The sequence below is a fragment of the Phyllostomus hastatus genome, unplaced genomic scaffold (assembly GCF_019186645.2).
Source record: "Phyllostomus hastatus isolate PE091 unplaced genomic scaffold, TTU_PhHast_1.1 phas_scaffold_78, whole genome shotgun sequence".
In the NCBI taxonomy this organism is placed as follows: Eukaryota; Metazoa; Chordata; class Mammalia; order Chiroptera; family Phyllostomidae; genus Phyllostomus; species Phyllostomus hastatus.
In genome coordinates, this window is record NW_025334041.1 from 46941348 (window position 1) to 46965349 (window position 24002).

General features: G+C 38.5%; 2 protein-coding genes and 1 non-coding gene across 5 annotated transcripts in view; 1 reads left to right on the forward strand and 2 right to left on the reverse strand.

Moving 5' to 3' along the window:
• Positions 1 to 355: 355 nt before the first annotated feature.
• The window catches only part of LOC123811228 (histone-lysine N-methyltransferase SETD1A-like), a 38589-nt gene continuing 14942 nt past the window's right edge, over positions 356 to 24002 (reverse strand). Inside the window, exons 2-3 of the mRNA XM_045827261.1 lie at positions 20448 to 21080; positions 356 to 1483 (exon numbers count right to left, since the gene is read on the reverse strand). Of these exons, the coding sequence (XP_045683217.1) occupies positions 1467 to 1483; positions 20448 to 21080 (650 nt within the window). The 3' untranslated portion in view covers positions 356 to 1466. The remainder of the gene's footprint in view (positions 1484 to 20447; positions 21081 to 24002) is intronic.
• Positions 16808 to 16996, reverse strand: LOC123812315. Its single transcript, XR_006784584.1, has one exon. It is a non-coding gene; the product is annotated as a U2 spliceosomal RNA (small nuclear RNA).
• KMT2E (lysine methyltransferase 2E (inactive)) overlaps positions 20930 to 24002 on the forward strand; it is an 87883-nt gene continuing 84810 nt past the window's right edge. For 2 of the 3 annotated variants that reach the window (XM_045828323.1, XM_045828325.1), the window contains exon 1: positions 20931 to 21063. The gene's annotated coding sequence lies outside the window, so the exon portion shown is untranslated. Of the gene's footprint in view, positions 21064 to 24002 lie in introns of all 3 variants that reach the window. The other variant, XM_045828324.1, reaches the window with a different exon arrangement.

The window sequence follows — 24002 nt, forward strand, 5'->3', positions numbered from 1 at the left end:
ACTATTTGGCACTTGTATAAATTATGGTTCTAGGAACAGTGATACTTATACTTAAATTGAGTCTCTAAGGGCAAAAGAAAAGATAAATAACAAAGGAAGGCTGTTATTCCATCCTTATTTCTGCCTTTGGGTGCTTATATATAATCTTATTTATCACTCTAGCCGCTTGTAAATTACTACTCACTGCCTCTTTGAAGAGTAAGAATGATGAACACAGTAGAATGTTGGGACTAAATGCCATACCTCTTTTGTCCCTACGGTCATGAATAAAATTTCTTCCCACCTCACAATTCTTTGTTATCTGTATAGAAGGCAATAGAGTTACAGTTGTTCAAATGGAAAAAAGACATGCAGGTTATGATTATTACAGTAGCTTTATTAACGCAAAAGAAATGTCACAACACACTTAGGTACAATCTCATGACTGCTCTAATTGCCGGCCTTCATTATTTACACATTCTTGTAGTCTACTTGCTATATTTGAGCACACTTTAGCACAGAGTTCTTTATTGTCATCGATTTCTTGACATGCTTCTCTTATGCAGCAAATCATATCATCCATAGTACGTGGTTTTCGTGAAAAGACTTTATCTTTGACAACACCCCAAAAGAAGAAGTCCATTGGGGTGAGGTCTGGTGATCGTGGTGGCCATTCCACTGGCCCTTGTTGACCTATCCACCTGTTGGGTAATTGTTCATCAAGAAACTCATGCACTGTTATGGCACAGTGTGGATGAGCTTCATCTTGTTGAAAGAAGTAGTCATCATTATCATGTTGTCTCTGTAACTGTGGTAAAACAGTGTCCCTTAGCATGTTAAGGTAGAGATCATGGGTAACAGTTGTATGAAAAAAAATAGGTCCAAGTACCCCTTTACATGAAAATCCAGCCCAAACTGTAACCCCTGGCTCATTTACCTGTCCTTCTATCATTACATGGGGATTTTCTCTTGAATAGTAGACACAGTTGTGTCGACATACAGCACCTGAAAGTTTAAAATGAGCTTCATCAGACCATGTAATTTTATCAATGATGCTATTGCCTTGTCTTTCTTCATTGAGAACCACTTCACAGAATTGTAAACGGCGATCTGTATCATCCTCTAGTAACCCATGAAGCAATCTTGGTCGATACATTTTCAAACCTAAACGTTGCATAATACGACTCAAAGATCTACAGGAAATGCCTAACTCAATAGAAGCTCTTTGTTTTGATTTTTTGGGACTCTCCGTAAATGCCTGACTTACTAACATTTCATTTTCCTGGGTGGTGATACTGACTGGCCGACCACTTTTTGGAGCATTACAGATGGACCCAGTTTTATCAAATTTATCACGTATTCTGTAAATTGTTTGTCTACTTGGTGAAGGTGTATCAAATTCTTCAGCCCACTTCTGTCTAACCTTTTCAGCATTCTCTGTCTTCCAGTATTGTTTAAGTATCCACTTTCGTTGTTCGTTGGTTAAATTACCAGCCATCATAACCTAAAAGATAATCATAAGGACACAAAATAACAATAAGACAAATAATAAAATTAATACAATAGTCCTGACTGGTGTGGTTCAGTGGGATGAATGCTGGACTATGAACCAGAGGTCATTGGTTCAATTCCCACTTAGGGCACATGCCTAGGTTGTGGGCTAGGTCCCCAGCTGGGGGTGCGTGAGGCAACTGATCTATGCATCACTTGCACATAGAAGATGTCTCTCTCTCTCTCTCCCCCTTCTAAAATAGTCTTCAAAAAAATAATAAAAGGATAAACTTCTGCATACTCACAACTGTAGACTTGTTTTTTAATTTATTTTTTAGGGTGAAAGAGAGGGAGAGAAACATCCATCAGTTGCCTCGCATACCTCCAACTGGGGACCTGGTCCATAACCCAGACATATGCCCTGATTGGGAATCTAGCAGGTAACCTTTTGGTTCGCAGACCTGTGCTCAATCCACCAAGCCACACCAGCCAGGGCTGTAAACTTACTTTTGCCCACCTCTTAAATGCAACTGTGTTGTCTTTGTGCCTTTCAGATTATAGAATCCCATAGCTAAAGGCTAAGCTAGCACAATACCTTGGTTTTCTATGAATGAGATTTCTGTGGTTCCTATCTTCTAGCCAGTGAAACACAGCCAAGGCACTAGGCTTAGCAGTATCAGCAGGGGAAGACCTGGTTGAGCATTAACTTTGATCTAGGGGAAATTAAATTGTACATTTTCTATTACTGGTTAATATCTTCTGGATAATATAGTGACCATGGTGGGAGTTATTCAAGACTAAAAGATACCTGTTAGTATTCTCAGAAACAATCACAGAAATGCACAAAATCAGTTTGTCACCATCTTGATGAAAGAATGAGTTTTTTGTGCTGTTTACTGTATTTTTTCATATGTATCTCCACATACTTTGTCTATATTAGTGACTTGCTGAACTAATTTTTAGTTGTTTACATTTAGCTTTTATATAATTTAAAAATCAAAATGATTATTAACTAATCAAAGGTGGGGACTTCAAATATATGGATCAAAATACCCAACTTTAAAAAAATGTTTTGCTGAATTATGTATTTTTATTTAAAACATTTTTAATTTCTTTCAACTATAGCTGGTACTCAGTATTATATTAGTTTCAGGTGTCCAACAGAGTGGTTGGACATTTATATAACTTATGAAGTAATACCCCAACAAGAAGATACCTAACTTTGTTAATAAGCAAGTAGATGTCTCTCAGGCTAAAGGCACAGTAGACAAGTTGAAACACGGTATGTTAAAAAAAAAAAATGTCATTCAATTATGAAGACAAGACACATATCTCCTTGGCCAGTTCATTGCCTTCAAAGAGGCTGACCACTTATAAGTTTTATTACATTCATAGAATTACCTGGTGAACATGATATCAAAATATATGTGTGAAATTATGACAATACTGTATTTACTATCATTAGGACTGGAATGTTTTATATTGAAGTGGATTCTTTAAAAAGTCCTAGCTCATGACACCTAAATTCTTAAGATCTACTACTCTTACATTACTAGTATTAACTGAAGTGATGCTGCTTTCTACTCTGAGTTACACTTCTGGAGATTAAAGTCACTGGTTTCACCTTTAAGGGAAAACAGTAACCTTATAAAAGAACACATTGTCTAAACATCTTAACAATAATTAGTTGTAAAAGTAGTGGGATGAAATGTCACTATGTTTAAAATATGCTGATAGCTAGTTCCTCCCCTTTAAGGATGTTCATATATATATTAAAAGTGGGGAGGAACTTAGAAATAAGGCTTCTTTTTCACAACAAACTTAGACATTCCTACAAACAGACAGAGGTTCCTAGGCTAACAAGACTTGGCCCATATTTACTATAGAAAAAATGGTCAGTCCATCAGAATATTCTTAAAAAAATTATTATTATTTTTTTAGAGAGATGGGAAGGGAGGGAGAAAGAGAAGGGAAACAACATTCGGTTGCCTCTTGCATGCCCCCAACAGGGGACCTGACCTGCAACCCAGGCATGTGTCCCAACTGGGAATCGAACTGGCGACTTTTCAGTTTGAAGGATGATGCCCAACCTATTGAGGCACACCAGTCAGGGCTCTAAATTTTTAAAGAACAATTGATTTTGCTGTTCTGATAAAATTTCCAAGAAGAAATGTAAGAAATGGTTCAGGATTATTATCTCCAAGATTCTCAGGTTGGAGAGGTAAATATTACAATAATACTCCCTCCAAAAGAAATGGAAAAACAAACAAACAAACAAAAAAAACCAACAACAACAAAAAGAAGTACTGTCCTTGCACTATAGCTCTATATAGGCATTTTAGTGAAAAGCCTCATTCCATATTTTTCAAAGTAGCGTTTTCATGAAAAGTACCTGAGGATGAGAGGCTTGTAAAAATGCAGATTCCTGCATCACACTAAGTAGCTCAGCATATGGCTCTTCAGGAATTGCTACATTCTAAGAGAATTATGAATGATGATACCTACCATTTTATTTTGGGGAACACTGGGTGTGGAGCCCAGGAATGTATAGTTTAATAAGCTTCCCAGATAATTATGGTGATCAACTGGCATGAAGTATTTTAACATACCCAGAGCAGGAAAATTAATTAAAAAAAAATACAAAAACCCTTGGTAGCCATGACCTATAACCCTAAGTGTAAGAATTTGCCTCCAGTGAAAATTTGTTAGATATGGATGCCCAGCCAAGTTCTGGAAGTAAATACATTATATAACCAGTCTATTTTTCCATCCTCACCTGAGGATATTTTTTGAAAAATTGCGTTTATATAGAGAGGAAAGGAAAGGAAAATACATTGCTGTGAGTGAGGAACATTGATTGCTTGCCTTCTCATATATGCCCTGACCAGTAACTGAACCCACAATCTGGGCATGTGTCCTGATGAGGAATCAAATTCGCCACCCATTTGGTTTATGGGATGACACTCCAGCCAGCTGAGCCACACCAGGGAAGGCTCTACTAGTTCTTTATGTAAGTACCTTCAACTAACACTTAGAAATCTAAGAAATTTGTTATTTGTGTAACAGAATATATCAACTCGTTTAATGTTGCATATCTTAGAAGTAACTTTTAGTGCCAAACCTTCCCAAAGAATACAGAATGGCTTGTGTTTGTGTGTGTGTGGGGGATACTTGTTAGCACATTGATGGATTCAACTTTATATAAAAATGGGTATTAACAAAATAATCTGTTGATTATAAACAATTCAGGATTGAAGCTAAATAACTTTCCATGCAGAGATAAGCATCTATCCTGTTAAATTAGCCATAGGAAAGTTCTCTCCTCTAATGTATCTATGTTAAAGTACCTTTACAGTTATATTATTATACATTGGTAAAACACGTTAAACTTGAAAAAATAAGAATTTATAACCAAACATCAAAAGACAGATAAGAATCTTCAATTTGCCCAAAATAATTTGACACTTTTTGAGACGAGGTTTTTATCTGCAATGGATGAAGTACCAGTATATGTTTCACTGAGCATTGTTAGTCCCTCAATATAATTATGAGGGATGAAACCTAAGAACAGATGTCCAATTATGTTCCTGATTTTTTCCCCTAGAATAAGGATGGCTTTGCTCTTATGCACAAATCATTAACAATTTTAAGTTTCCTAACTTGTAGCTACAAAAATACATCTCCAACCCTTTCTTTCTCTTCACAATTTAAGTTTAGTAGCTATTTTGCAGACTTAAACTTACACCGAAAGAGACCTAATTAATTATTTTAAACATTTACTTGAGCATTTACCATGTCCTAGGTGTTAATGTAAGTACTATGCATTCATCTGAGGGAGACACACTGTTAAGTTAAATACTGTACTTTAGGGGCTCACATTTTATCAGGGTGAGGAAATTCTATATAGTTATAAACAAACTGCAATAAGTGCTGTCAATAGAGCTGGGGAAAAGGTACAGGGAATTATGAAGAACAATGGGCTTCTTGAAAAAGTACCAGGGAAAACTTCATAGAGGAAGACACTTGAACTGAAGGATGCATTCACAAGGCAGAGGGGGATATTCCATGGAGAGATGATAGTGTATATAAAAGAAAAGAGGTCAGAGACCACAAGGTAAGATTGTGGAACTGAAAGATGGAACTGAAAGCAGTAATAGAATGGGTGGGAGCAAAAAGAAGGAGCACTGGAAATTTTATTGGAAACAGGCAGGAACCAGATTACAGGAGGCCTGGTATGCCATCCTAAGGAGCATGGACTCCAATCAGCATTTCAAGACCAGATTCACATTTTAATAAAATCACCTTGAAGGATGACAGATGGATTAGAAGGACTAAGATTAATGCTGGAGTAGGCCAGGTAACCACACACACACACACCAACACCTCATTTATTTGGCAATTATTTGGGCAAATGCCTCAACTAATGGAGAGGCATCTGTGAAGGTGGGGAGGCTGATCTAGAAACAAAGTTAGAATGCACATTACTTAGGGACATAATGGGCACGGGTGTTAAAGGATAGTTTGTATTCCATTTTTAGTTAATTTACAAGCATTTTCCCATACCACTACAAACTAGACCATCTTTGAAGAAAGTGTTTTCTGGTAACACATGCTTATTGTAAAAAATCCACCTGTAAGCCTACATATGAACTAAGAGAACCACTGAAAGCATTCTACTTTATTTCCTTGACCCATTTCTACGAAACACAATATACAAAAGCCCCACAAAATTTTAATTGTTCTCATATTTTTACCATTTTTTGTAGTATGTTATGCTTTGAAATAGTTATTTGAAAATAATTTTAATGACTATTCATGGACTTACGTCTTTATTTGCTGTTAATAACAGTTTCAAAACCAACTGTTAGGTATGGTGTTGCTATTTAGAGAACTAAAACTGGCAACTACATTGGTTTCCAAATTTCTTATCATTTGATTCACTCAAGAACTCCAAGAGTCTGGAAACCAATGGATTTGATTCGCTCTAAAGCCCTGCCAACTCTTTCATTGTAGTTTGCCTCTCATATATACTGGATTGCTACATTCTTATCAAAAGACCCATAAGAGTTTCATAATTATTTTGCTTTGTTGAAAGCAACTTTGTTTAGACAGGGATACAGCATGTGAGCTCCCCATCCTCACCCTCCACCTTAATCATTTTCTTACAAAGACTCCTTTAAGACACCAGACCTAATTTATGAAGCAAATCTTGGTTTAGGAACAACAAATCTAAACTTCTTGTTGTGAAGCTATCTAGTTGCTGACTGCTACTAATATATAAGGGAGTAGTTACCCATACATCTTGACAAAGACTGTTTATTACAATTAACAATTACCCTGTTCTTGTTAGTACCTTTCTTCCAAACACGCAAAGCCTTCTGGTACACAGTGTCTCCTTAATGTGTAGTAACAACAGAAATAGCAAGCAAGGAAGTAAGTTCTACTAGCGAATGGAGAGGGATTACTGGATGATCTCTGCTGACTGCAGTTATAGTAATTATGGAGGTTACGTGTGGTGGTTAAGCCCTTTCATTTCATTCCAAAGGGCATGAAAAATCAAACTGTAAAGGATGAAACTACATTCAAATAATTGGTGATGTCAAAACTCTTTCTACTCCCTCAGTCAAAAGGGATCCATACTTTATACATTTACCTTCATCTGAACATCCCAGAGCACCAAGTTCTCTGGGCTGGCAGTAATTACTGAGTTGTAAAATACCAAGTTTTAGGACTGTTATGAAGAAACCCTTTACAACTAGAATTCCTTTTCAAAGAACTGAATTAAAAACACAAATGAATGCTTAGCTGTTCTCTTCTGATCTCTGTAAAGCCTTACTCCATAACTTGATTTTGTAATCTGGTTCTTTCATTTTATTTGGCTAATTTTTATTTTAAAGATATTTATTCCAGAGAACATATGACCTCTTTCACTGTTTTAAAAATGGAAGATGTAACCTAAATATCGATATTTTGGGGGAACATATGATGACAAGGGCTGACAGGGGAAAAAATTAAGTTTATGCATAGAAAATCAAGCAGTTGCTTCTTTTCTGCAATTAACTGATTATACCAAGCACCTGTATAGAAAACCTGAACATGTGTTTAAAGGGATTTAACCTTTTAAAAAAACTTATTACACTTTGATCTAGGCCTTCAATGAAACTACTCTCATAATTTAGTCCTGTGGTAATTCCTACATAGCTGACAGAGGAAAAAGGCAGAGATACACAAAAATAGCTGTATGTCATAGCTCTTAAGGTATTACAATCATTTTGATTTTCGTGACAGAAACCTCACTCTATTACTTCCAATGTTGTGTTTTTAATTTAAGAGAAACTATTTGGACCTAAAGCTATGAATTAGGAAGTTATCTACCCAAGTGCTATTTAAGGCCAGTTTACTTTGTAGCTCAATATGAGGGAAGTTTAAATCTTAATTTTCCTCTCAATTTAGTCTAACTGCTGGCCAACTTTACAGAGACTGAGGGCTTTCATAACACTTTGGTACACATCTGTTTGTAGAAGGGTATATACACTGTTGCATTAGCTGCATAAATTGTACCCAGGTGGGGAGGGCTGAAGGGCAGGATCGCTTTGTAAATTATGTTAACTGTCTAACCCAGGGGTGTCAAATGCATTTTCACCAGGGGGCCACACTGGCCTCATGGTTGCCTTCAAAGGGCCAAATGTAATTTCAACTCCTTAACAGTTAAGGAGTAGTTACACTTATACAGTCCTTAAATTACATTCAGGCCTTTAAAGGCAACTGCGAGACCGATGTGGCCCCCAGTAAAAATGCATTTGACACCCCTGGTCTAACCACTCTGCTGAATACCTGAACTAATGTAAAATATTGACTATCAACTGTAAGAGAGAAAAAAAAAAGAGGGAAGCCTACAGAGTATAGAGGTGGAAAAGAAGGAGAGAGCAGTAAGAATGGGAACCAAAAATTAGGGGTCTATTCCATGTTAATAATCCCTCAGGGGAGCAAGACAGTATACTGAAAACAAAAATGAATGACTTATTTAACATTAAGCATTTATTAAGTGACTGGATTCATATAAGAATGGAAAAAAATTTGATCACACCTAGGAAAATCAAGTACTTAAATCTTAATTATCTCAATGGTTATCAATTTCCTCATTTGTAAAGAGGACCAGATCAAAAGTCTCTTTATCACTAAAAAGGCAAAGATAATGCAACTTTAGCAGACATATATTAAATATCAGTGGCATTCATTTTTAGCTAGTTCTGATCTTTACCTATCTGTAGATGTTTGAAAATTATGAATTTGATGTCTAAAGTGTTATATCCCTAAAAAAGAACCCCCCCCCAAAAAAAACCCAAAACAGTTTTAAGCACATAATACAAATATATACAAACCAGACACTTGTACCATATTTAATGATACAAGGACTTAGGTATTTATTAGAAGAAAACCTTAAAAATTCAACGTGAAACCTGTGTTTAGTTTCAAACAGGTCTTATGTTTTAGACGGGCTTCTTCTGTAAAGTAGAAAAACTACCAAGTTAAAAACCAATGAAGTTGATAAAACAATATGTGGGGAATACAGATATTTTGTAACTTGAAAGCACTAAATCAAACATTTATTTTTACTGTATCTCAAGGTTGATGGAAACTAAGTGGTCAAAATGTATAACATGGAAATTTCCCAGGCAAGAAATAATTCCAAAATAAACTAGCCATTTACAGAACTTTATATAAAGAAAAAAAATGATACCATACTATCATCTTTCCTCTTCAAATTCAGTAATTTCATTGGCTCTTACTATATAAGTTGCTTCTTTTAATAAGGCATACTCCCAGATCTATAAAGGGGTGAGATATGAATATCAAGTTCTTTTAAAATATACACTATAAATGCAGAGAACATCAAGTCACCTGGGAATTCCAATCAGCACTGTCTATGCATGACTATTTTCAAGTCAATCACTATAGCTTTCTTTTTTTCATTTTAAAGATTTTATTTATTTTTAGAGAGAGGGGAAGAGGAGGAGAGAAACATCAATGTGTGATTGCCTCTCATGTGGCCCCCTACTGGGGACCTGGCTGGCAACCAAGGCATGTGCCCCAACTGGGAATGGAATCAGCGACCCTTTCTTTGTTTGCAGGCCCTCGCTCAATCCACTGAGCCACACCAGCCAGGGCACAATCACTACTACTTTCTTATAGCAGTAGTTTTGTGTGGTCAGATAGTGTTCTGTTTAACACTAACATCTTGGTCATAAAAGAGTAACACACACGTTACACAGTCTGATTGTTATGATTTCTGCTGACTGCCAAAATGTGCATAAGCTGTCCTTAAAGCCATAAAAATGCATTTTACACAGGCATAATGAATTTAAGATGAACAAAAATGATAACCTGAAATGTGAAGTATTTTAATAGATTTTTTGGGCCTAGAATTTTGATAAGGTGTCAGGATGCAGCAAAAATACAAGTTCTGGCTTTTGCTATAAATAGGTATAAACATAGGGTGCCTGTGCTACATGGATTCTCAGCATAAAACTTGAAATGTCAGACTTCCCTTAAATTCATGTTTATTAACAGCAATGGCTATCAACCGAAATATTCTGCCATCAATTTATGCATCCAACTGACTTGCTAATATTACCATAAACTAATGCTAGAGCAAAATTTTCAGATACTTGGCATCAAATCAGATTATGTTTTGATAAAGCAGACACATATATGCCCTGCCTGGTGTGGCTCAGTGGATTGAGCGCTGGCCTGCAAACCACAGAGTCACCGGTTTGATTCCCAGTCAGGGCACATGCTTCGGTTGCAGGCCAGGTTTCCTGGTGTGGGGTGCATAAGAGGCAACCACACATTGATGTTTCTCTTTGTCTTTCCCTCCCTTTCCCTCTGCCTAAAAATAAATAAATAAAATCTTTAAAAAAAGACACATATTTGATAAAATAGGAACAAAAACTAACTGCCTATTGTATACCAGGAACTTTGCATATTTGCTACAAAGATGACACCACCTATCCAAATCTCACAGACTAACAGAAAGAAGCAATAACATGACTGTGATAGGTACAGAAATAACAAAGAAAAAGGGGATGTCTCATTTTCTGGTGATAAAGATAATTAAGAGTTTACTACAAATCAGTGATTAGTCCTGGATCTTTTATATCTCATTTAATCTCTAAGCATTGCGATGAAGCAATTAAAATTTTACCTATTCTATGGATTATTAAACTGAGGCCCAGAAAACAAACTACTTAACTTCTTAAAGAGGAAGAGCAAATATTCAAACTTGGGTCATTTTAACTTCAGTGGTGTCCATGAGGCTCATAAGGAAGAGCAAGGATCTTGCTTGTCATAGGGTATTTGGACTTGATCTTCAAATTGTTGGTGAATTAAGTGTTTTAAGCACAAAAAATTGTTTTAAAAAGATGTTTAATTACATGAATTAAGCCAAAAGGGTAGAACTATTAACCAAAAAAGGAAATATAGTGAATGGTACCTTGGCACTTGTTAATTCATTCTAGAACTTGTGATAAGTGCTGAAACCAATGAGTAACGAACAAATTCCCCACCCCCCCAAAATAATTAGAAATAATTCATGAAAGTTCCCCAGAACATTCACATTTTTAATGGACTAAGTAATGAGGTTGTTCTGTAATACAGAACCCTAAAACTAAAGACATGGATTTAAAAAAAAAAAAAGCAATAAATTACATATAAATAAAACTTCACTTCACTTTACCTGTACTGAGAGTTCCTGGAATAATGGGATGATGGTGAGGTGGAGGAGGAGGAGAAGGTGAGGGGTTAATTGTTGGAAGAGGAGTCCTCTTCCAAGATAATTTCAGATGCTCTCTCAGGGATTTCTTCTGTTTTCTGTCTCTTGGCTTCACTGAACACTGTTGGAGATTCGGATTTAGGGCGTTTCACTTAAAACCTATCAAGAGAAACTTGTTTTTGTCTATGTTTCAAAATGTTTCTAAAGTGTGACATTGTCTGTTCATTAAAGAGGTCCACATTTCGGCTTGCTAGGGCTTTGTCTGGGTGATACTTTTCCACAAAGTTTTGAACTTCAATCCATTTACTGCACATTTCTTTTATCAGTGCAGTAGATGCTTCCTCCCTTCCCTCCTCCTCATCTGAAGAAATTTCCTCAGCCACTATCTGTTGCTGCTTCTTTTGAAGTTCCTGTAGCTCCTTTGTGCTGAGCTCTGCTCTGTGCTCCTGTGCTAACACTTTAACATCTTCACCATTGACCTCTCCACACCTCGACATATGAATGCCAATTCTCTTTTTAAATTTATCAAACCATCCACGACTGGCTTTAAACACTTCAGTGCTTGCACCACTTGTTCCAGGCTTGTCTTTTAATAGATCAGCATGCAACTGCCTAGCTTTCTCACAAATTATTGCTTCAGAAATGCTGTCACCTGCTGATTGTTTTTCATTAATCCAGATATAAAGCAGTTTTTCAACTTCTTCCAATGTCTGTGAACGTTGCTTACTCACAGACTTTACACCTTTGGCAACACTAGCTGCTTTAATTGCTTCCTTATTTCTCACTATTGTAGAGATCGTCGTTCTCGGCATCTTGAACATTAGAGCAATATCAGTCACACCCATACCACTCTCATACTTAGCTATGATCTCTTTTTTCTTTTCGATTGTGGTTCTTATTAACTGCCTTTTAGGCTTAGTGGTATCACCCTTAACCTTTTTGCAACCCATGATTATCACTAAAGTGCACAAAAGTACAAGACAATAATGACGAATACGTGGGGGTTCTGTACTGTTGGTGAGCTACCATGAGATTGATGGGTCGACTTCTGTTTCATCCACAGAGAGGGGTGCCAAGTGACAAGCAAGCGATGAGTGATGAAACATTTTCTCTTGCAGGGCAGTGTTGTAACTCATACAAGTTTTAGCAAGTGTGCTGAGTCCCGAAACATTTTTTTTCTCGTCAAAATGCAACGAGTACAGGGTTTGACGAGTTCTGAAGCCGACTAGTACCGAGGTATGACTGCATAAGGAGAAAAGTTGAGAGAGAAAAGAAGTTGTTTTGAATTTGTTTAATTTTAAGTATCTATATTTAGTAGTTCTATCTGAGTACAGAGGTTATAAATTCTGAAGTCATCAATAGGTAAAGGTGTGGGAACTGATTAACATAATTGATGAAAAGGTGGCTGGGGACAACACTAGGAACAACCAAAATTAAGCAGAAGAAAGCAACTACAGTCACACCTCGGTACCCATCAGCTTCAAAACTCAGCAAACCCTGTACTCAGTTGCATTTTGATGAGAAAAAAATGTTTCAGCACTTGGCATTTGCTGGGGACTTGTTGCACTTGTTAGAACTTGTATGAGTCAGGATGCTGCCCCACAAGAGAAAAGTGCCTGGCAAGACAAAGTGCTCCATTGTTCAGTACTCATCAGTTTTGGTTTTTGGTACTTGTCATGAGTTCTGGAATGAATTAACTACGAGTACCAAGGTACCACTGTAATGAAAACAGGAAGGACAGAAGTAGCAAGTAGCAAAGGATATTAGTATATAAACCAAAAAGTTTTAATAAGGTATAGTCTAAGTAATTAAATGTTATAGGTTATATAAGACCACCCACATCTGGAGCACATTAAAATATAGAACTTTCACAAAATGTTAAAAAGGTAAATACTGTATTTTGCTGTGTATAATATGCTCCCATGTATATGCACACCCACATTTTTGTGCACATCATACATGGGATTATTATACCTATAGTATGTAATTATTATACCCATGCAAATGCACATCCTTATTTTCCCTCAAACATTTAGGCAAAAAAGTACACATTTTATTCAGTAAAATATGGTTATTACATATAATCTTTCATTATTTCCCAGGAATACCAAAATTTACACAGAAGGCTGAATTTGTAGGGGGAAAAATGGGGGGGGGGGGGGGACTAGTTCACTTTTAGTTAAAAAATCCAAAGGTGGCACAAGTGAACCCTTGACTTCAAATGTCATTGTTAGAATATCTCTTCTCCCAGCCATTTAATTTTCTAAAGTATTTTTCAATCACTCACTTGACATATCCTCTTTATCTTTTTAACTCCCATTTGCCCTTTAACTGGCCATAAAGTGAGAACATGAGAATAAAGACAGAAAGTAGCCACAGAATGTCTTGCATAATGTGGTTAGGTGTGTGTAGGACACTGAGATGTCTAAACTACCACATTATTGTTATCATATGAACCTGAGAAAAGTATTTTTGTGCCTTTTCAGTTTCCACTCTTGTACAGAATGATAAAAAGTAATTTGGCATTTCTTTCTTACCTACAAGTTTCTTCAGGAATGAGCTGTCACCTTAGGAAAGCCTTCTTTCATTAAACATTTAAATACTAGGGATTAAACTAAACTGGAGGAATAGATCCTCTCTTTTCCTAAAGACACTAAAGTTTATCAGAAAGACATTTGGAACCAGGCACTGGGCATAATGTATGGAAAGTATATGATAAAGAAGTTTAGAATTTCCTGCTAGGAGTTGCCAAATTCTGACCCTGCTGTAATAATTTAAGCATTTAACAAAAAAGTAGCAATTTCCCCAAATTTAGAGTTAAACCACCTCATGTGCTCACAAAGCATTTATGTAACTTTGCCCTTAGGAATCAAGTCACTGGTGATAGAAGCAACCTAGTTTGAGAGGGTTAAACAAGTACATGGTTTTCACAACTTTTCAAACTGATTTACACTATTTTACTTTCTATGGAGGAGGAAAACTTCCTTAGGTAGAGAATCCTACAATAAAGCAGAAAACTTGGCTCAAAAAATTTTCTACTCCTTATAGAATTTAATTTTAACAAAGACTTAAACATGCTACCTATCATTTTTGTGCTTTATAGAATCATCTAGTGAAAGGTATTTCTTAGAATAGTCATGAATAAAATACTACTATTCTTACTATGGCTAACCAGACACAGTTAAATATGTACCAGCATGTAATTTAGTTATTAAAAACAAAAACAAAAAGAAATAGAGTCCTTTCCTTTTCCTAGGTCTAAAATGTGGACATGCCAGCTTTCTTGCTGGATTTGTCCATTAAATCTACTCAGCTTTGACTTTCATCTTTGAAAACTACCAAATCTCAAATAATTATTTTTCTTGAAAGTCAGTCTTTTCTCATCTCTAGGCAAGCAGCATGAATGTTTCTGCAATGTCTTGTGTACCTCCTTAAAATCTATCATTCCTATTCTCTCATTCAGGCTCTTCTTACTTTATCTCAATTTCCCTCAGGAGAAATATAGGTAAGATTTAGAACAAGTTCTAACACACTTCACTGTCCTGTTGTCTCCATTCAAACACTATAAGCAAGGCAAGAAATACGAACTTTGGTGAAGTCAGGGAGTCAGCTGTTATCATTTAACTGTGATAAAGTATATGTAATAGTATCAAACATGTTTCTGGGCAGAAAGCACTCTTTGTGGGGGGTGAGGAGAGTCACTAGCAGTTAACAATTTCTAGTCTGTCCTTAAATCAAACTTCCCAATAATTCCCCTCCATTCTCAGTAAACTAGTATGAATTGACCCGATGTGGCATACCCTGCTAATTAAAACACACACACACCCCCACCCCCCCCAAACCTTGTTATTCCTCAGTCCTTGGAATTCCAACTGTTATAACCCTCACTTATTACCTAGTTATCTTTCCTTTCTTTCTTTGATGTTAACTGTCAGCAAAAAATCGAAGTGGCATTAAAATTTAAGCTAGGTTTAAAAGGGAGAATAAAGGCTGGGAGAAATCAGCAAGTAAATATTTAATAAATATAAAATCTTCAAAGGTTCTAATTACTGAGTTTATCTTGTCAAAACCCAACTGAAAATGTAAGGGGCTAGGAATTGTTTTGTGTGTTTTAGACATTGTAGGGATGCAAATTATGACTGAAATTAGAGCTGGAGGTTCAACCAGCAACTGGAGGAGAAAAACATTATAGTTTTAAATTTGAGACACAAGTATCAGTATACTTTGGGAGGGGCACTTTTCAGTTATATGAATCACTGTTTATTAACTAGGTTGATATACAATTATTTTGGACCAGTACCACATCAAAATTTGTTTATTGAAGATATATCCTATACCTCAGACAATGCTGACTGCCACTGTTTTGCGGTGTGTTTACAAAAAAGGATGAAACAAAAAACCCAAACCCAATTTTTTAAATAAAAGGTCCAATGCAAGATAAATGCTGCATACTTCAATGCTTATGGCAAATATATTCATTGAAGAAAAAGGCCATAAAATACTTTTTTTTTAAAAACAACAAAAAAAAATCATGAGCTCAAAATAGGAATAAACTAGTTACCCTCAAAATTTTGTTCTGTTTAAACCACCACTCACTTCTCCAAGCAAATGAAGGACCACTGGTAGATTTTACAGCTCTTCTACACTGGCTCTGCTTTTAGATTTGACACTGTGTTACACAGTAAAAGACCCTTTTTACTAAATCTACTGTTAAATCAGTCCAGAGAACGGTGGGCTCTATAAGCCTTTTTTTTTTTTTTTTGCTAGCTTATTTGCTTCATTTAGGTAGAAACAATACTATTAGTGTCTCCAGTTTCCAGATGAAATTCCATATTTGAAGATGTTTTAAACTTGAACTAAACATAAACAGTCAATAGGGAGACTATGGGCCTAATCTTTTTGGATAGCAGAAGGCAGGTAACTTTGAAAATGTTTTTTGAATACTTAGGAATAAATGTATTACTTCTCTCTTAAGAAAAATAATTTGAGTTGATTCAAGGTATCCACAACCCTTGAAAGTTTTCAATACTATTTATAAATATGGATTTCAGGTTTAGTGTTCATGTAAGGAACCCCTTGCTGAGGAAAAGATAGCATTTCACTCACTTTTCAGGAAGTTAAACTTATCAGGCTGTATACATTGTTTAACCCTAACATTTTAAAGTGTATTTAATGATTTAATTTCAAACTATTCTCAGATATAAATCTTTTCATTCCACATTTAGAGGACACTGAAGTCGGCTGGGGATGGAGCAGAGGAAAATTTCATGTAGAAACAAAATCCAATTAAGTCACAGATGATTCAAAATATTTTTACTTTGAACTTGGCACTAACCAATGACAAGAAAAGTGATGAAAATAATTAAACTCAAGGGCATAACAACCTGAGTCCTCCAATATCAGAGCAAGCAGTGCTACACACCTGGATAAACCCTAAATGCATCAAGGAATTATACAACCTACAAAAATCTCTGGTTTTACATACTGTTGGAATTCTGTAGGTTAAAATGTCCTCTCGATTTGAGAAATATGGATGTCGACTAAAATTAAGGCCAGTTTTTTTTCCCTTGGTACTCCATTCCCGTAAGTACTGCAATACCCTGTTGATATGCAGAATGGACAGAGCAAGTCCCTATTCCATCTCCCTGCTCCAGAAATATATTTAATATACTCTCCTTGGATAGAAAAGGTCAGATATGAAACTGATAAGAACAGATATGACACTTGATCTTAGCCAAAAGGCTGAGAAGCAAAAAGGCCAGTTTTTTTTCTTTCCATCTTTTTGGGGGCAGAACTATCTCTGTCCCATCAGCTGGGTCCAATTTCCTACCCATCTTTTAAGAGAAGACCTTGCCCCTGGCCTCCCTAATCTTTCATTTCTTCTCTAAACTCTGATGGTCAAACATTTTTTTTAAGTGAAATTATTTTACAGTTTGGACTGTATGGTACAATAGTAAAGTGTTATCAATCTCTAAAGAAGTGTGTACACCTGAATATCAACAAAGTGTCAAGCATTGGGTTAGGTCACCAATATAAAGACTGGCTTATTTTACTTGGAAATAGTGATTCAGAAGAGTTTCAGAGACAAAGGCTCAAGCTGTATTAACTAAAAGCAGGAAGAAGCACTTCAGACAGTTGTGAACACAGGCACTGAAGATATGAAATAGCACACTATTTAGAGATGGTATTCAGTTTAGCCCATCAGGGTTAGATTTGAAGAGTAATAGGGAAAGGAAGGTTGGGGCATGATTTCCTAAGATAATGAAATATGAGAAGTGAAATAAATTTTCTGAGAGAATAGGTGAAGAAAATTCTTAGGAATCAAGTACTAAGCTTAATGTTTTTTACAGGAGTTTAGGAAACCTGTGGCCCCTGTACATTCCATCTGAAGCTCTGAGATGAAAATGTAGGAATTATCCAGGAACAGGCACCAATGAAATTGCCGCCAAACATAAAAAGCAGTTAAGTTAGTCAAAGAAAGTTAGTAATTGCAAATAGTTATTTTCATAAGCTGCCTCTTTTCCTTATAAAGGCACACAAAAACTAGGAACTGTCTAAAAATTACATTAAAAAACCTGACATCATATTTACTCCCTCTTCTCTAAGCAAGAATAAAAGTTGCTGAGATGGTAGTTCAGACAACTCACATACAATAGACCACTGAAGCTATTCACGAGTCCTTATAGGAAAAACACCCATTTATATTCGGAGTGAACAAAAATTGATTAATCACTGGCTTTTCAGTTCATTCCCATTGTTAACTTCACTAAAAAAAAAAAAAGCCACAAAAATGAGGAAGGACTTAAGTATACACGAATTAATTAAAAATATCAATCTTGTTTTTAACCTACCAAGCCCACAACTAACATTAAAGGAACCAGCGCAACCTTAACCCTAAGTTAAACTTATCTTTTCAGGTCCAGTAAACATCTCCTGGCATCAAATAGGAGTGGCACTGTCAAAAAAAAACAAGCCAGGCTTCAGATGCAAACGTCCTAGCTGAAAAATTCCCAATTCTCGCAGACACTGGAGAATTATTTTAAATCTTCACTCTTTCAGTTGATGGCCTCTATACTAGCTTAGCCAAGTGGGAATAATCAAAATGAGTGTCTCTTACTGCATCTGCCAAGTTAGACCTTAGGAAATCGTGAACTGCTGGAGATCTTCACTTAGCAAGGTTTCAGAAACTAAAACTGAAGCTCACACTTCGACAAAAGTGATTTAAAGTAGTAAGTTTTAACGTTCATAATGGTGCAGGAATCTTAAAATTTACCTAGTGATTATAACTTCCTTTAAGAAAACTAGTTAAGAGGGCGACAGAACGACAACATAAAAGTATCGAAAACAGCTTTAAAACTTCAGATTACACTAGCAGTTTTTATTGCGTATTACTAATGATGCCTAAACTTAAACAGAAAAGCAAATACATTGGTAAGATTGCACATTGTTACAGAATATACAGATAAGAAAGATACGCGAAGAAAGTACGGATGGGAGGTACAGAAAGTTTGAAAAGGGCCCTCCAAATACCGATGACATAATTCCATGGTTTCTTGTCACTTTTAGAAAATTAAAAGGGGTTCCTGAGTGTTCTTTAAACCTGCTTCCAAATTTAGGGACCATTTCTTACTTGGATCTGAGAAACTGTACGTTTTCTCAGAAAATAATTGATACTCCTAGCGTTGTGGCCCAGGAGCTAGTCTCTCCTTTTCATTCAGTCTAGTGGCCCTCAAGGAGTCAGTTGCTTCAGATTTCCACATTAGGGACCTGCCACATTACGTAAGTATACTTTGCAAGGAGATAAGTAGATAACAAAACAGGGAGTCAAACCTCCTCCATCAGCCGTCACACCCGGTAAGGAGTGTCCCTCCGGGGGCTCCCCGCATTCCCCCCCCCCGCCCCCGTGTCGCAGCAGTAAACTGTATGGGGGAGGGGACGCACTCTCAAACAGTCATCTCTTCCTCTTCAGGCCGCCAAGGCCGACCGCACCAGTCTCCTCCGCCCAAGCCCTTTCCCCTCCCCCGCCCCAGCCTGGGACTGAGCCAAACCCCACAGGAATGCAGCCCAGTCACATGCGTTGCGGCGGCGGCGACGGCGGACGTGCCTCTCCCCCCGCGCCCCAAGGAGACCCAGCGCCATCTTGCCCTGACGCAGTTACAAAAGTCACGGAAAAAATTGTGTCTCCTCCTCCGCGCCAGCGCCCTAAAGTTCCGCAGAGGCCGAGCCGGGGCCCTCACCTCGCGCAGGGACAGGAGAAAATGTCAGGGAAGAGCCTTGAGATTCCCTTCGCCACTGCTTGGGTTCCACATCGCCGGGGCAGCAACGAACTCCACCGTCACTTCTCCCTCTCTGCCTTTGCAACAGCCTCCCCCAACCACTGTCGCCCTACCCGCTGCTGCAGCATGAGGTCATCGCTAGCCAATCACAACGCGCCCGACAAAACACATCAAGCGCTAATTGGCTGCATGAACCACCTCTGCCTCTCCCCACTCCGCCTACCAAAGGCTTCGGGTCGCAGTGAGGCAAGGACAAGACGGAAACCGCCATTTCGGGGAAAGACCCCGAAAACAGGAGCGGGAACCACCGTGCCATTTTAGTGGGGGGAAACCCAAGTTTTTTTATTTGGTCTTGCCCTTTTTTTCTTCGAGATAACCGTCTGCCCCTCCCCCATTGAACCAGTCACATAAAAAGAATTCCCTCTCCCGTCCCGCATTGTCCCGCTGGCGGGGAAGTCCGTCCCTGGGGCGAAAAGAAGTAGAAGACAGCGACGGGAACTGCAACGACAGCGTTTTACCCCGATACACGGTGGCAGGGAGGCGGCGCTGACGGTGGCTGTATTTTTCTTGCTCCTTCACCCCCCCGACCTCTTCCGTTTCTCGCTCCTCCATCAGGACGGCTCTGGCCTCGCCAGCTCCTCTTTTATCCGGTGCCCGGAGCCTGCGCACTGGATCCTTCTCAGCCCCTAGTGGGTGTCGATTTACACCCTAACCGAGTTCAAGCTGCACTGGAGGCCTGAAGGGGGGAGGGGGGGGGAAGGCGAAGACTGGGACTGAGGTGGTTTGAGGAGTGGGGGAGAGTGCATTGATTTAGGAGGGAGATGGGAGGGGTGGTCCTTCCCAGGGCCTACAGTCATTCTCCCACCGTGTCGTGGCGTACCCAAGCTCAACGATAGGGATAGGGAAAAGGGGTAAAGAACCAATCTCACCAAATACCGAAATTTCCCCAAACCTTCGGTGAATTGTTGAATGTATCTTTTGTGAAAAAGACATATTCTGTCCACTTCTCCGCCTCCCGTTGCCTATCTTGGGACTTCGAGAAATGCAACGGCTGAGGGCGGCAGCCCACAAGCAAAATGGCGGCGGGCACCTTCGTCCCCACCCCCTCTGCCCCTGCGGAGCGGGGCGGGCGGGCCCCGTGCACTGGCCGCCGCCGCCGCGGCCGCCGCCGCCGCCGTCGCCGCCGCGGCCGCCGCCGCCGTCGCCGCCATTTTCCCAGAGCAAGAGGCAGTGACACTGAGCGGGCGCAGGGGGCCGAATCGGAGACCGTACCTGAGCTCGGGAGCGGCAACAGAAAGGACATAGACACTCTGAGCAGCTTCGCCGTGGCCTCTGCGTTCCTATTGACTGCCTGAGTGCCCCCTCCCCTACCTCTCGGTTGCTGAAGAGGCTGCGCGCTGCTGTTTGGGGAGGGGGTGTGTGGAGCCGGGTCCTGTGTCCGCAGTGTCTGCTGTCGGGTGGTCGTCTGATCGTGGAGGTGTGGAGAGACTGCTTGGTGGTCGAACAAATAACGGGGTTCGGGTCTCTGGTGTGTGAACAGCACAGGTCAGTGCCTGTCGTCTCTTTGGGAGTTCATGGGGCTTAAGGGGTGAAGGGACGTGTGTTTCCAGGGGGAAGGGGCCTTCTCATCTTTATCCTCTCGGAGGGGGAGTCGACGTTGACTCTCAGATGCCTTGGTTGGGGCAAGACTTGGCTTATTTGAATAGAATTTATTCTTTCTCTTCCCTCTCCTTAGAAAGGGAGCATTATGGCGGGTTTTAGGGTTGGGGAAGGAGAAACTGGCAGTTAAACCCCCTTGAGAGTGGGAGTTAGGGAGGGGGTGTACTCCTCCTTGGCAGCGGGTTAAGGCTGCTTGGGTGAGGAGAGAGGCTTGTGACTGTTAGGGTTTGTGTCGAAGTGGTCCCGGTAGCTGCCAGCCCTCCCTTCCCTCCACCGCATCTTGTTCAGGTACTAAAAAAATATCTAGGCCTCATTTTCTTCTTCCATTTATTCACTGCCAGCCTCCGGTATAATTTTATCAGTACGAAGGGGGTTAAGAGAACGCCCTGGGTCTCTATCTCCCTTTGTGGGAAAACGAGACGGCTTCTCATCCTCTCCGGGAGAAGGTAAACCCGCCCCTGAGGTGGTCACCCCAGTACCCAGCCTTCTCAGTCTCCTCCCCCACTCCTGTTGTGGTTATCGCTGTCCTTTACTGTACCAGAGCCTTAGAATCCACAATATGGCACATTTCAGAAAAGCTTATTTTGACCAAGGGATCGGCACAAACACTGGCAGCAGGCACAGAAGAGAAACAAACGGTTCACTGTGCTAAACGGGGGAGGAGGGAGAGAAAAAACAATCCGGAGTGCCCTCTTCCACTGCCCTTAGTTTCGTGGAGATCCGTTTTTGCTAGACTGTGTCTTAAAAACGATACCATTTAAAGTCAAAGAAATCGCTAGAGTTAGCTTTAGAGTAAACCCCGTTTTTTCTGATTGCCCCTTTTTAGTGATGTGAATAACGTAAAGTGTTTGGAGTTCTGGAGACCTTGGAGAGAATTAGGTGAGGTGCATTAAGTTCTAGGCTGGAGATACCAATACCTAATTGGAAAGTAGTCCGTTTTTCCTTTTAATTTCCAAGATGGGGAGTAAAAAGTGAAATATCCCTCTTTTGTCCTTTACAGATTCTAAAAATGGCGGCCCCAGGCTGATGTTGTGGTAATCTAATCAGCTCGGGTCCTCCACACCCCATGCAGTGCGTTTGTCTGCAGCATATTACAGGCTTATTATGTTTACATGGAAAGACTGGGCTTTTTTTCTTCCCTAAACCGTTTACAAAAATGTGTTGATTTTACTGCAAATTGCAATGCTGTGTTTTAGTTTATTGATTTTATTGCTTTTTCCTGAGAGGCAAATAAAATGACACCACTTTGGGAAAAAATAACACTCAGGTAGTCTTAGAAATTTCAATAGTGAGGCTAGCTACTCTTAAACATGAAAAAAATTATTCGGGCACAAATAATAGTTTTTGTTCAGTTTAATCCAAGCATCTTTTAGTCAGTATACCAAAGTAAATTAAAATGCTTAATAAGTGTGTAAGGGCAACCTATTTTGTATGACTAGAGGTTTCAAACTAGAGTGAAATTGTTTTTCACCCATTTCTTGACCAATTTTGTGAATTTCAGCTTTTGTACTCTCACATTAATTTTTAGGGAGCTGTACAAACAAGCCTAAACCTGTTACTTCACAGGGTGTGGAGACGCTTGTTTTTCTCACTATTAAAGTTTGCATTCATTTTCTGCATATATTCCTTAAGACTTTTGTAAGCTAATTGTGTATTTTTTTGATAAAATGAAGCTCCATGCGTTGCTGTCTCTTAATATGTTCTTATGGAATACTATCATGATTATGTAGGTAAAGGTTTTAGTTCTTCATCCTCCTCACCCCCCACCACATGCCCATTTATCTATTATGGGATGTAGAATTTAGTCAGCTTTAATCGACTTTAAATAAAAGCCATACTGTATTAGGGTCTTGAATTCACTTTGTGCTAATTTCAGCATCTTATAGATTGAGGCAGAAAATTAAATGTCGTTGAACTGTATTTTTTAAAGTGTGAATGATGATTTCACCTCTTTAGTGGGAGGTTGATCTTTTTGGCCTGAACTAAGCAGTGAGATATGAGTGGGCAATTAATGGCATTTAATGACCATTCTGATTGTGAAGCAACTGAAAGATGAGTGCCTTTCAATCCAGTAGTACTTCAAAAGGTTGGAGAGTATACACCCTTTCATGATTCTCTTATTCTATTGTAAATTATGCTCTAAAATATTTACAGTGGAAAAGAGAATCATGAAGTTCATATATGAACTAGATTTACAAATTTCTATGCTGTAGATAACTGTAGAGATAACTGGCACAGGGAGTTTTATCATGGAAAACTAAGCACATAACCTTACTTAGAGTCTCTGAAATACTTCATTATAAAGTGAAATGTTGAGTTGTGTTGGGATTTGTGATATGCTGACTGATCATGTAAGTCTAGATCCTTAACTGTTGTGTCAAGATTATGCATTTTAAAGACTAAGTGGTTAAAAACTGTGGTTAAGAAGGTTGGTACTTTAAACTTACTATCTAATATGGGAAATTTAGTTAATGTAGCCATAGAAGGAAACACTGTGTATACCATGTTTTTCTTGAGAGTGACCTTGGTCAGGCCTAGACACGTAAAGCATTTGAACTTACTTGGCTTCAAACAACATCAAGTTAGAAATTATAAGAAAAGCTGCCTTCATTCTGCTAGTTTTCTTCATACTGGCTTGCTTCATTGCTTTGATTTTGTTTCTTTTTGTTTTAATGTTTTGGATCCTGTAAAATGAGACTTGCTTTTTTTAGTATATTGTACTTTATTTTAAATGGTTACTTTATAAATAACATGACTATAAATGTTTGGTTTTTATTAATGTACACCCCAGTTGATTATGCTTTATGTTAGGATTGTCGAGGTAA